At 40.0% G+C, this 13,797-nt stretch overlaps 1 protein-coding gene across 9 annotated transcripts in view; it reads left to right on the top strand.

The window, feature by feature from the left end:
- NCOA2 (nuclear receptor coactivator 2) overlaps positions 1 to 13,797 on the top strand; it is a 198,013-nt gene that overhangs the window by 178,529 nt on the left and 5,687 nt on the right. For 8 of the 9 annotated variants that reach the window (XM_074882685.1, XM_074882714.1, XM_074882705.1 and 5 more), the window contains 5 exons: positions 772 to 849; positions 1,374 to 1,611; positions 3,119 to 3,296; positions 5,592 to 5,790; positions 11,314 to 11,403. In XM_074882685.1, the coding sequence (XP_074738786.1) occupies positions 772 to 849; positions 1,374 to 1,611; positions 3,119 to 3,296; positions 5,592 to 5,790; positions 11,314 to 11,403 (783 nt within the window). The remainder of the gene's footprint in view (positions 1 to 771; positions 850 to 1,373; positions 1,612 to 3,118; positions 3,297 to 5,591; positions 5,791 to 11,313; positions 11,404 to 13,797) is intronic. The other variant, XR_012630727.1, reaches the window with a different exon arrangement.

Raw genomic sequence — 13,797 nt, 5'->3', positions numbered from 1 at the left:
CCTGCTTTATTATAGTCTAATTCCACTTTGAAACTAAAAACACTAGCCATAATGAGTTTTGTTGAGACAATACCCTGCACGTTATTTTTTTTTTTATCTTTTTTGCATCTTTCCATTATTCTTTCTCTAATACTGTTCAGGAACGTGCCTAGTATTTAAGCCTAGGTCTCACTGATTCTTTGAGCAAGGCTACAGTGGTGCTTTTTGTTATACAGGTCTTTTCCTGTTTGCTGTATCTTGAGTCTTCCAGTTAATCTAAGTTCTTTTTTTTTGTTGCTGCCTGTTACCTACATCTTTCCCTTGTTGTGGCCTTGGTCAACTTTTAAGAATCATTTTAAGTTGTTGTTTCTTGTTTCATTTTTAAATTTATAGGTTTGTAGTACTCTAAATAAGATATTAGTGCTTTTCTAGTGGAGGAGGAAAGATCATTTCTGCCTTCAGACATCAGGATAAGGTCTAATTCAGAGTAAACCTCAACAGTCCAGTCCCAAACTCAAAAACGGTAGGAGCTGTAAAGGCAGCACGTTTGGTAAACAGCTTAGTGCCTGTGTTGTTATTTGTATGGTGTGTTATCTCCTTATGAAACAGAATTCTGTGAGTAGTAATAGGACTTGAGCAGGAAAACTAGTCCCTGCTTGGGTATGTAAAGCTAGGTCCTCAAACCAACTGATTGGGAAGTAGATGTATATACCTCTGTATATAAAAATTCCCTTTTCTTGTTTTCCTTCTAAAAACTTTTGGGTTTTTGTGTTGGGTTTTTTTTTTCTTTAGAATCGGCAGCCACTGATAAATCAGATCAGTAGTGTCTCCAATATGAATCTGTCTTTGAGACCTGGAGTGCCAACACAGGTGAGAGAAATAGTACTTTTTTAAAAATCACTTTGTTTTCTTCTTTCTCTCTCCACTTAAATACGGTAGTAATGCTATGTGGTAAACACATACAATAAATTCTAAAGCTTGAATACAAATAATGCAGTCTGTATGATGAGAAGTATTTTACTGTTTTATTTCTGAGAGTCTTTCCCGTATTTACATGGGGTGGATGGTTGTTTACTAGACATACAATATAACTGTGTTTTAACCAAGCTTCTCATTTCCTAAAGACGCAATTTTAATGAGCTACTCTATTTGCAATTGCAAATCACTGCAACATTAAACACTGGTATTATTTCAGTTACTGACTCTTGCACTGTTGGAAGTCTTTCCCAGCAGAAGTATTAATAGGATTATTTTCTCCCATTTAATATTATTGTTAGTTGTGTGATGAGGGGAAAAAAAGGTGGAATCTTCCAGATTACTCCAGTGGAAATGCCTCCACTGGTCAGGTTGCCTTAGGAGGGGTTATTGATAGGTGGCGGTGGTTTTCTCTGCAGGGTCCTATCAACGCGCAGATGCTGGCACAGAGGCAGCGGGAGATCCTGAGCCAGCACCTGCGACAGCGGCAGATGCAGCAGCAGCAGCAGCAGGTGCAGCAGCGGACGCTGATGATGCGAGGGCAGGGCTTGAGCATGACCCCCAGCATGGTGGCCGCCGGTGGCATACCAGCAACCATGAGCAATCCGCGGATCCCGCAGGCAAACGCACAGCAGTTTCCATTTCCTCCGAACTATGGTACTGGTTCCACCCCCCCCAGTGCGTTTCAGCAGTCCTACTCCCCTGTGTCCTCCCCACTACTGGGTTCAAGCCCCGCTCCCACAGGTCCTTGCCTGGCCCCCTGGGAACAATGGGAAACATGAAGGTTGGGGCCCCTTGGGAGTCCTTAAGTGCAGCATAGTGCCTTCCACTTTCCTAGCTCTAGTACCAAGAATTCTCCAAGCACGGCTCTTTTTTTGAGCAGCAGCAGAAGTGCAGGGTGTGTGTTTGTTTATATAGATAGATAGATACATGCAGATAAAAGTGTGTATGCACACATGAACACATATATGTGTATGTATTGGCTTGATGGACTCTGAATTTTGACTGAACTAAGCAAACCAATATATAAAGTGCGAATGAAGAAAAAGATGGAATTGATGTTGGTGAACAGCATAAAATGACCAGAAACAAAGCTGTACATAATTCTTTTAATTTTGATAATGAGATCCTGCTTAAATATCAGACAGATTCTTCCCCAGGAAACATAATTCTTCATGTGTACGTTATAATGATAAGTATTGTATAAGTTATATTGCAAATATATTAAATAATATGTTATGTGCAAGTTCTGCTGATACAACAAATTATGTTTGTCCAATTCTAAATTTGCTATCTACTCTTACCAATCTGTTATCCTTTACACCAGTTTCTAAATCATAGTAGTGCTTTCACTCCACGTATTTGTAATTGCTTTATGAAAATTAAGAGACATTGTGTTACTTCCATGTTATGATATAAACAAAGATACAAAGAAGTTAAGTCACACAGACAGTAAATGTAAGAACAGATTTCATTCCACCTGATTCTTACCCCAGCATTAAGAGTGGCTTGTTTCTGTTGAGTATGCTGTTTGTGATGAACTTAAACAAGACCAAAGTGACTCGGTTTAAGACATAATTTCTGCACACAATTGGCATTTTACAGCTTGAATTAGGATTTCTTTGCATCTAGATAATTTTTTGATTTTACAAAATCATTAAATGATTGCACAAAATGGCATTGCCTGTTTTTGCAGGGACACAGAAATAGAGATACTAAGGTTCTAAGAACATTAGAAAAAATTGAAAATTATAGCCTAAATGTTAAAAGGCAGTGCCATGCAGTAAATGGGTCCTGCATAAGTTTCGCCAAAATGGATTCATAGACAGAAGCAATATGTTTTATATGTTGTTTGGAATGCAGTTTCTGGGGTAAAAAACCAATCACTTACTAGTATTTTTCTTTTGGTCTGTAGAGGAATGAGACCACTTATGTGATTAGGACACACAGGTGGCCAACATATGCAAAATTATTTTTTTAAGGTTATGCATTTAATATTAGTTGATGATGTCTTAATGTGGGATTTAGATTAAAAGTAAGTCACAAGGTTATAGATTCCAGATGACATAAGTAGGACAGTGTAAAGACATGTCTGCAGGTATGAGACCTTGGCTTGTTTTAGCTTTGAATGTACAGTGGCTAAATTTCTTGTTTTCTTCTTCAGGTATTAGTCAGCAGCCCGATCCAGGCTTCACAGGGGCCACCACTCCTCAGAGTCCACTGATGTCCCCAAGACTGGCTCATACTCAAAGCCCCATGATTCAGCAGTCTCAGGCTAATCCTGCCTATCAGTCCTCTACGGAGATGAATGGGTGGGCACAAGGGAATATGGGTGGAAACAGGTAAATCTAGAACAAAACCAAAATGAACACACAGACTAATGGGGTCATTTATGGTCTACACTTACTTAGGGAGTTGTTTTCTGTAATTGTTTGCTTGTTTATTGTTAACTATATCCTAAAAGATTTCTTTTCAATTTGGCTTGACGAGTTGGTTTAAATTCTGTCTTCGTACAAGGCAAAGTGAGTGCATAGCTAAAAGACCTGCATCCACACAATGCATTGCTTTGTCTGTGATAACTGATAAAACGCTGTGTGTCCTTAAGAAGCACCTCTGCTGCACAGTGAACTCCAGCCCCTATGTTTGTGTGGATGCATTTCTTCTGCGTACAATTTTCATGTTGTGCTCCCACACTGCTTTCCACATGGCTGGATCAGCTGAGCTGGAGCATATGCATTCCCTACTGTGCTGGAATTGTGGCGACTGGATATCACCTCCCACTTCAAATGCTGGATTGCAACCGGGTTCAATCCATTAGTGCTTGCACATACTGGGGGTCAGCATATAACTGTCATTCTCTGAGAGCATTGTAGCGTGCCTCATGCATGCAGTCACCTTTTCAGTTGAGGCCCATGCCCCAGTCAGTGTAGCTCTAATCAGCCTGTCCCCATTGAATGGGTTGGATGTTGAACACTATCAATAGGCAGCAATGAGCTTCCAGATTGCAATGATCTGTGCTTTTCAATGAAAGGCAGGAGGAGCTATCAGATTGGTGTACAGCCTGTGTCACTTGAAACTGGAGTACGCACAGTTGTCTCTAGCACAGTGCTTTTGTTGTCCTGAAGTTCTCAGGCTGCTCTTACTATCCCAGCCCAGCAACAAACTTTTTCCCGCTGGTTGACAAAGATTTAATAAACCCAAACCACCAGTATTTCAGTGATGATGCTGATCCAAGTGAAGTTCCCCTTAAAGCAACTGATTTATCCTCATCCTTGTCCATGCCTCTTCCTTACTGTCTTCCTGAAGCATCTGCAGGAGGCATAGCTACCACTGTCATGGCTTCTGCTGAAGCGGCATCAGGGGCAGCTCGATAAGACTAATGGTTGGCTTGCTAAACTGCAGCTCTACAGTGGAGACATGTCAAATGCGTTTACACAAGCCACTGAGTATTCACAATGATCTGTAGTGTACTGTTTCAGCCATCCAGATAACAACTTAAAAATGGGGTTAGGTGGCCTGAAAAGACATGGAATGGGAAGGAAGAGAATGGTGGGATTTTCTGAGTTTGGTCCTGTGCCCAGAATGCCGTTGCGCTCCACCGAGTCTCACAGTGCACAGCAATAGCCTAATGGAGTACCCAAGTGCAAGGTTGACCGTTAACCCTGAAAGGTTTCCTCAGCTGTGGGAGCAGTCCTTCCCAGGGAAGTAAAAGTCAGCCATTGATATGGAGGTGGTTACTGAGTGCCATCTGACACACAGGAGCCCTTCCACAGTATTTCAGTCTAATGCAGATCTCTAAACAGACACATTGTCGGTAATAATTCCTTCATTGACTGTTGGATTATGCTGAAAAAGTAGAAAAGACCGAGACGTAAACAGTGAAATGCATTTTAGGAGATGTAAAAAAGTCTCTCATATAACTTCCGACATAATGGGAAGGAAGATACTATCCAGAAAGCACTTGACTTTGTATAAAATCTGGGATGAGATCTTCCACAGTTACTTCTCCTTAGGTTGTTCTGAAATGACCTTAAAGGAACGTAGAGGGTAATTGTCTTAGACTTTATGGTATTTCTTACAGTGCCACATTTTCAAAACCTGATCCCAAGATTTAGTAAATAAATTTCTGCACAATTGCATGTCTATATTTGTGAGCCCACTTGCCATAATTGTATGTGCAAATCTGGTATTCATATGTGCAAATAGCCTCTTTTGCAAAAAAAAAAACTTCTTAGACCAGATCCAACTTCAGCTCAACAGTCCTGTGCTGTGCTAACACTGGAAAGAGAAAAAGGTGGTTTCCTTTCCCTCCAAAAATTACTTTCTTAAACATAGTTAAAATACATGCAAAGCTCATTTAAACAGTTAATTGTCTGTTATTGCACACGTATAACAGATTTGTACTCTGCCATAGTTTCACACGCAAAGGCATGCATTTTTGTGCACAGACATGGGACCCTAAATTTTGAAAATCTATTCCTTAGACATTAATGTAGCTGAAAACTAGTTTTTCCTTTGAAGTTGGAATAAATGACTATATACAAAGTCTAGCTTAAGATATACTAAAAAGAGAGTAGTTTCTTAGTGGCTTCAGCGTTCTAAGTCTGACACATTGCTTTTTCCATTCCTTGCTGTAGCATGTTTTCACAACAGTCCCCACCACATTTTGGGCAGCAAGCAAGCACCAGCATGTACAATAATAACATGAACATCAGTGTATCCATGGCAACCAACACAAGTGGTATGAACAACATGAACCAGATGACAGGGCAGATCAGCATGACCTCAGCGACCTCTGTGCCTACATCAGGGTTGTCCTCCATGGGTCCTGAGCAGGTGAGAATTTAAGGACGTGAGATGACAGCTAGAGGATTTGCTTTGACTTTCAGTAGTTTTTCAGGTCCGCTGCGTTGGGCTGTAACTGCTGTAAGCCATTATGTTTCTTTTACTAGTTTTCTTGAGAAACGATGCTGTTAAAAAGGCTTTGTTTTTAGCTCTGCACTCAGACAACCAAGGTGACCGATGAGGTAGAGAGCACTTTTTGCATCTTAATTTCCCATTTTGACCCAGCACCACTGTAGTTAGCACGTGTAGTTGCTCCTGGACTTCGTGGAAAGTGCGTGCTGACCTAGCTGCTGTTCTCAGTAGGTAAGTTGCCATAGCACAGTTGGAGGTCACAAGTGTCCTTGCTAACTTTCTCAGCAGTGGAGGCTAGGACTGAATGGCAGACAGCTGTTTCCTAGAGATAAGAGTGAAAGATACTAGTGTGGGCAGTGTGTGGAAGATGCTTCTACTGCCACTGTGATTGTAGTACCAGACAATAGGCAGTCAACTTCAAGAACTATCAATCTGGCACCTTCACAAGCACAAAATCCACACTTTGTAATGTGGTGCATATAAAATATGTTGCTGAATCAATAGGTAAGTAACCTGCTCTTTTCTGCTGAGAGGAGGTTTACACACTTGATTTTATTTGAGACTGCTACTTAGGGTATCCGAAATAAGGAAAGTAACATTTCTGTTTGTCGACCTGCAATTAAACTGCACAGTACATTAATAAGTATTTGACAAACAAGTCCTCTTAATTAATGGGTTCACATGTTTGTTTCAGAGCTGAACTCCCATTTGTTCAAAACACAGACTTGAAATTATGGCCTTTTCTTAGAAATATTGGAAGGAAAGTACCTCTTGTGTCTTCAGGCAGCATCTCCTGCTGTGGTGGACAATATCATAAACCTTTTTTCTGAGACTATAACGTTCCAGTTTAAAGCTGGTTATTACTGGCTTGTTAACGTATGTCCATTTTCCAGCATAAATTTGATAACTTTTCCAATGTTGTCCTTTAGCTTAAATAGCTCTTTTCTCCTCTTGTATTTTAGAAAGAGCCATTCTTTCAACATGATTTTTCTGTTGTTTTGAGATTGTTGGATTGCTTTATTTCGCATTTCTTGGGATTTTTCTTGTAAGTTAAACAAGCCACAGTGTTTCAGTCTCTTCTTGTAGGCTTTAAATTCCCTTTCCTTTTCTGCACCTGTTCCAGTTTGAATCAGTATTTCCTAAGCACTAGAGCCATGTGCATAACACCAGTTCTTCCCCATTTCTCTTGGAATACTCTGACAGATATAGCCCCAGATGACATTTGTCTTTTACAGCTGCCACATACTGGTGACCTGAAGTAATTTTGATACTCCTGAATCTGTCACCTTCTCTGATATTCCCAGTTGCTAAGCCCAAGTATAGCAGACTTTATTATTATTATTAGTTCCCAAGTGCATACTGTTGCACACATTTAATGCAGTAAAACAAAACCAAAAAATGAAAGAGTGGGGACTTGAAGGTGACAGCCCAGTCTGATTTTTCAGCCTGCCCATTCTACTTAATTTTCCCCAGGAACCTGAACTGAGACACATGCATTATAGAAGGAGATTGGGTTTATTTCAAGGATTTCCATGCAGACTACTCTTTCCACTGGCACAGTTGTCACATGGCTTTTCCTTCCTATTAGACTACAAGGTCTTGTTTCAAGATAGCAGTTATCTAACTTACAGTAAGCTGGATAGTCTGAGGTTCTTGTGCATCTCAACATTTGTTTTTCAGTCCCTTTTGTGGATCTACTTTACACTCCACTGTTGTAATCTCCTTCTAGAAGTATGAACAGAGTAATTACAGTCACTGTTAAATCACTGTCTTTATCAAAGCTGTGTAAAGTCAAGTTCTGCTTCTGATTTCTCTTTCAATCCATGGGTTGCCTTGGCTCTGTTGGTGACAATGTCGCACTGGAGAGCACATAGTGAAACCCTTAACGATGATCCCCAAATCCTCCTCAGCATGTTCTACATAGATGAAACCTGCATTCTTTGTTCCCAAATGTACTGCCTTCCTCTTGTCTACATCAAATTGCATTTCTTAGATTGAGTCTGTTCAGCCAAAGTGCTGTGGCTCATTCTGTAACAGTAACCTGTTTTCCTCCTGATTTGCCACCCCAGCACTGTGTCATCTGCAAATGCTGCAAGCAAGTGTTTTATGTTTCATCTAGGTCAGAGGTGGCCAACTGACAGCTGAGGGGCCATTTCTGGGCCACAAGACAGTACTTTTTAGCCCTCAGGAATGTTTGCTGTGCTGCTTCCCATTTTCTTTTCTGAGAGACACGAATAAATAAATACGTATATTTGAATACTAAAATTGGTATTTTTTTTCAGTTTTCAGAGCATAGTGCTTTACAATTTGGCATCTTTATTTAGCAGTTGACCTCGGCTGTGCCGAACTACTTCTTGTAACTGGTGGTTTTCAAAATGGCTACATTTTCTTTAATTCTGCTGACTGTCACCATTTCATTCATTCTTTTGGGTTTTTTTATACTGTCACTTACACTTTTACTTACTTATTCAATGCCATTTTTTGTTCCATAAAACATAATTTTACTTCACATGCTCATCTCTTTCTAACCACAGCAAATAACAGTGGTTACACTACAAATGTGTTCCATCTTTTGAAAAAAACTTAACATTTCACATGTTATTGGGTGGTTTTGAAAGTAATATGTATTACCTGTCAGTAGAAAGCTGTGCCCTGGGCTTATTTACCTGGTGAGAAGCAAGTATATTACCTTTGGTACCAAAGAGGTTGGTTTGGCTCTGTCTGCCGTCTCTTTGTGGCACTATACTGTATCATACAGACATATCTGGAGCTCAGAAATACTAAGTTTGGTGTTTCTGCTCATACTGGTGTATCTCCAGCTTCTCTTGTTTACTACCTAGGCTCCTGGCATCACCAAGTAAAAAATGAAGATTATGCCCAAAATGGGCTTGCTATTTATGATGCTTAGAGACCCTTTTATGTACTTGACAGATCAGACCTTGTCTCATTATCATCTTCTCCCTTATAATTACATTAAAGCTCTTCTGGCTGCTCTTACTAGTGTGTCTTCTAGGAAGCTGCTACCAGGAATGGAAATGCTAGCTGCCAGGTCTGCAGGTTCCTTCTGTCCAAAACAGCTTCCCCAGGCATCGAGAAAGTCTAAATCTTCCCGGTGTTGCACCATTCACACAATTAACTGTGTCTTTGCCCTCATCTTCTTTCACGATGGACTGTTGCTGTGGTTTTGCTTGTTACTTACTTTGCAGCATGGATCCATGTAATTTACTGAGCTATTGGAGAAGCAATTTGAAACCTATGCAAGAGAAGAGGCTTTTCAGTGTATGAAATAAACCCCTATCTAGATGTCCGCTTAGAGTAGATTTTGTTAATCTGCACAGGGCAGTACTCCCCAGGCCAAAATTATCATGGCATCTATAAAGAGTCATCTTGGAACAGTATTTTGATTTTGTTCAGCATACTGGATGAAAGGAGTTCTGGAGGGGTAGGAAACTTTTCTTATTAGACACCTTGTATATAATTCTGCTTTATTAACAGGAGGCTCTATTAATGTGCTTAATTGCAAAGGAATGGTAAAATATCCTCTGTCTTGTTTTAGTCAGATTTCGTATCTGATAACACCACTTGACTTGTCCTTAGAAAATTATATAAACCCTTCCATGTCTTTGTCCTTCTCCATACTTTTCAGATTGCATTGTTATTGCAGTCAGAAAAGTCAATATGTGAATGTGGGGTGTTTTGTTTCAAGGACTTCTGAAGCAAATGTATTCATGTAACAAAACCACAGATTTTTTTTTTTTTTAATCTGATACCATGCCAGCCAGGATTCTTGCATCATCACTGACAAAGAGAATCTCTGGTAGGAACTTGACTGAACCAGCTCCCTTTTCCATACCTGTCCTAACTGCCATGATGAAAATCATGCAGTCATCTTTTTGTTCCAAAACTGCTGTTGATTCAGTATACAGTTTTTGTATTTTTACTTATTTTTTCCTTCCTTTGTCTGCTGAAAAAACAGAAAAGGCATTTGTGCCTGTGCATTCTGATGAATGTTGATCAATAGCAGAAAACACTTTTCAAACATGGATTCTGTTGCTTAGTCAAATGCATGTAGATAAAGTTGCAAAGCTGTCTAATTTCTTCCTTTCTGAACAAAATAGTGTGGTTCTCTTCCCTTCTGATTTAAATTTTCACATTCAGGTTTAAAAATCTGCTCATTTGTTTTAAGAAGAAATCATCACTAACAGGCTTGCAGCACTTAATCAATTTCTTCAGAGTTGAAATTTCTATAACAAAAATATTTTATCATATCCAAAAACTGTTCCTATTGAACTGCAGTTTTGTCTCTGTCAGCATTCGAAACCACCTCTTTAGGTGGTTGCGTGAGATTGCATTTAGCTTTGCAACGTTTTGCAGAATTGGTGAATAGCAACAGAAACAACAGTCAGGAGGACCTGAAATGAGAAGACTTTGATGCGGTAAATTTAAGACAGTCTTCCCCACTTGCTGCAGCAGGTTGCTGTAGCTGACATGAGGCAGTGCAGTGGCAGAATATCCTCTCCTTGGCAACACGAGTCTCCTGAAGGGCAGGTGACACGGGAAACATCTTTTTCCTTCCAGCACAATCTGGAGGTGTGTATCTTCACTGTTATCACATCCATCTAATCTGAGGGAAGTAACAGAGAGAACCGAGTCAACAAAGGGTCCCTAGGAAGAGGTTTCTTTCCCTGTAAAACTTCTAAGGAAAGCTGAATTTTCTAATATTTTAGAACCTTGAAAGGCTGTGTTTTGTATTTTATACCACAGTGAGATTAATCCTTTGATTAAGAAAGCAATGCTGTAAATTTGGCAAGCCCCTCTTTCCACATAACTAAACGTGACAAACCCTTTGGTGGTGCAGAAATACATAGTTTCAATACTTTCCTGTGGCTGTGTTCAGAAAATTGTTGAGACCATCCAGTTAGGAAAGCATGCTAGTGCACGTTTTCCCACTTAATGCTAACTTTCTGCCATTGCTTAGAAGCAGAAAAATAAGTGTCATTAAAACTAAGTCAGTAGTCGGTATTATTCAGCCTACATGTTATCTTATCAGGCTTTGAAAAAATTGTGTGGCAATTTGCAAGCAGAAAAGCTGTGTGTTACTGAGGTTAAGAAAGTAGTTATGGGACTTTCATAGCAAGCATGTCCTCTTCAGATAACACTGACCTAATTTATGGAGCCTGCTTTGTAAAATACACACAAGGGTCATAGTATCAGGAATGAAATCTTTGTTGTTGACTGTGAAGCAGAATAATATGCGTCAAACACATGCTGCGCAAGAAGGGTGCTCAACTATATAGTCACTTCCCTAATTGCAGCATCATCTCAGAAGTGGATGTTGGTATATGCAAGTGGCATAGTGGTTTATAATGCTTCTTTTTAATTCCCAGCCCACTTCCCAACATATTTTTTATTTCATTCTCCTTAACATCTTGTTACCAATAGGTTAATGATCCTGCTATGAGGGGAGGCAATCTTTTTCCAAACCAGCTGCCTGGAATGGATATGATAAAGCAGGACGGAGATGCAACACGGGTAAGAAATAGCATACAGAGGCAACAGAACTGTGAATATATTGTGGTCTAGAATGAATACAGTGTCTTTTTACTTACAAAGCTGCAAGTACCCAGGGTAATAGTAATTAAGTTTTTTGCAGTTAATTTTTTTAATTCTGCTTTTGGTGACATCTGTATTAAGTTCCTTGTTTAGATCCCACTAGTGTTACTGAAGTGAATAATACAGAATACATTTACGTTACCAGAATACATTATGTTACTGAATTAACAAACAGTCACATTCAGCAGACTTATGTATAGTTGTATTTGCTTTTTACAGAGCAATTACATGACTATTTGCTGATGATGGGGAAGACCTACTAGTGATTTATATTTGCACTGCTGCATGCTTAACCCATTTCATGTTTCATCCTGCCTAAGTGTTTCTCTACTTCTCATTGCGTTATACTTAGGGCAAAAATCTCATGAATTATTACTTTCTATACAGTGCTTCTTCTGAGAAGAGTGGTAGAACTGAACTAATTTTCACACAAATTTCCAACTGACAGGGTAATTAGCGTTTGCTTAGGTCGAAACCGATTTGTATTCCAGGCAGCAACAGTACTAAAGGAAAGACATTGTGGAGTTCTTGGCGAGTGGCCAAGTAAATGAGGTGGGTTTTATGTGCCCCTCCCTTAGCGGAAGGTTTTTTTGTGGCGATAATCTTCACGTAACATAAGTTTGCTACAAGAAACCCGGTGTTTCAAGAACCCGGTGTGATTTCAAACCAGAGCTCAGCCTTTCCCCTGGCTGATCCCAGCTTCGCGGCCGTGCGGGCCCATCCGAACGTCCGACGCCGACCTTCCTAGAAGCGCAGCCAAGCGGCCTGGACGAGGCAGCGGTGCGGGGACCCCCCGCCCGTCCCTCCGGGGACCCGGGCCCGTGGCGAGGGGGGGGGCGCCATCTCGCGGCCGCCCCCACCCCGCCGGCTCCTCCCCGGCTCAGCAGGATGGGAGGGAAAAGGCTTTAAGTTGCCCATTTTCCCAGCCGCTTGTTGTCATCATCACAGGCAGATCTAAGCCGTTATTCCTACCGGGGTCATCAGGTAACCTGCTGGAGGGCCCACCCCCCGCATCATTGTTTCCTGTCATCTCCTTGTATGCGGTGTCGAGATCAGAAAGATGAAATTAAATAAACAAATTTTCCTTTTAAACTGAATCCAGTGGCAAAATTTCAAGTTTTCTACTGTTAGACAAGATAAACTTGAATAATAGGGGAAATTTTTAAAAAATTAGCTGCAAATATATCAAGATTAGTGAAAATGAACAATGTGAAAGTACTGAGGAAGAAGTAACCATATGTGTATTTTATTGTATCCCTCTTTTTTTTTTTTTTTTTCCACACATATGTGTTTAAAACTTTCTGGAGGCCTATTCTTTTCATACCTTCATGTTTCATATGAAAAGACAAGCGGCTGTCTCTGAGAGCGGAGGGTCTGTGCATAGAGGGAGGCTTTCTGCAACCATCTCATGGTCACTTTGAAGATTAATAAAAAAATGCAATATTTAGAGAAGGAAGAGAGAATGAATGTGACAGAAAAGGTTTGGAAACGTGTGAGAGAGGGTGGAGAGAAGTCAGGGAAGACTATGCAAGTGGAAGGAAACAAGTGGCAGGACTTTGGATGGGGAACCTGTGGTGTTTAAAGTTGAAATAATGGAGTCGGTGCCACGACAATGAGGAGGACAGTGTGCATAGAGAGCAGTTTTGTCTCACCTGCAGAAAAGCAACTTCTTAAACCTCTTGGATTATTTTGTAAGGGTACATTGGACTGCACTTTGTGATTTTACTTTTATTCTACTGATGTAGCTCTGACTGTCAAGGAAAATGTAGAAGGTTTATATGCACTATAAATACCTTTTACTGAACTTTGAACTGTAATAGAGGTTAAGTAGCTACTATTTTCATGTGTCTGTGCTATAAACTATTCCTGTGTAACTTTTTAAAGCACAAGCTCTGTAATTAGAATGCTGAGGATTAATGTGCTTCATCCCTTGGTAGTTGTGGCTTTAGCATGTGAAAGCTGAGAAATTCATTTGACAAATGAGAAACTCCTCTGACAAATTTAATATTTTTTTTCAATGTTTCATAAAACTGAGCTCAACAACTGTATTCTTTAAAGGGATTGGTTCTGTTTAGAGTTGAATAACCAGGAAATAACATGCTATTGCTGAAATCTGTACAGCTATGGATGTCAGATCTCTACATCTACTGTTTTAATCTGTTTGCTTAATACTGATTTCACTTTGTTTTAACATGTTAAGGATAAAACTTCTACAGCTCAAGACTTGCAAGGATGATACTAATGCTTAACAGAGAAGCTGTTTTTAAAGTAACTAGAGGACAGAGAATTTTTCAAGGCGCAAAGTACCCTTCA

The sequence above is a fragment of the Strix uralensis genome, chromosome 1 (genome assembly GCF_047716275.1).
Source record: "Strix uralensis isolate ZFMK-TIS-50842 chromosome 1, bStrUra1, whole genome shotgun sequence".
In the NCBI taxonomy this organism is placed as follows: Eukaryota; Metazoa; Chordata; class Aves; order Strigiformes; family Strigidae; genus Strix; species Strix uralensis.
Note: the sequence above shows the minus strand (reverse complement) of the source record. Positions and strands in the feature narration are given on the sequence as shown.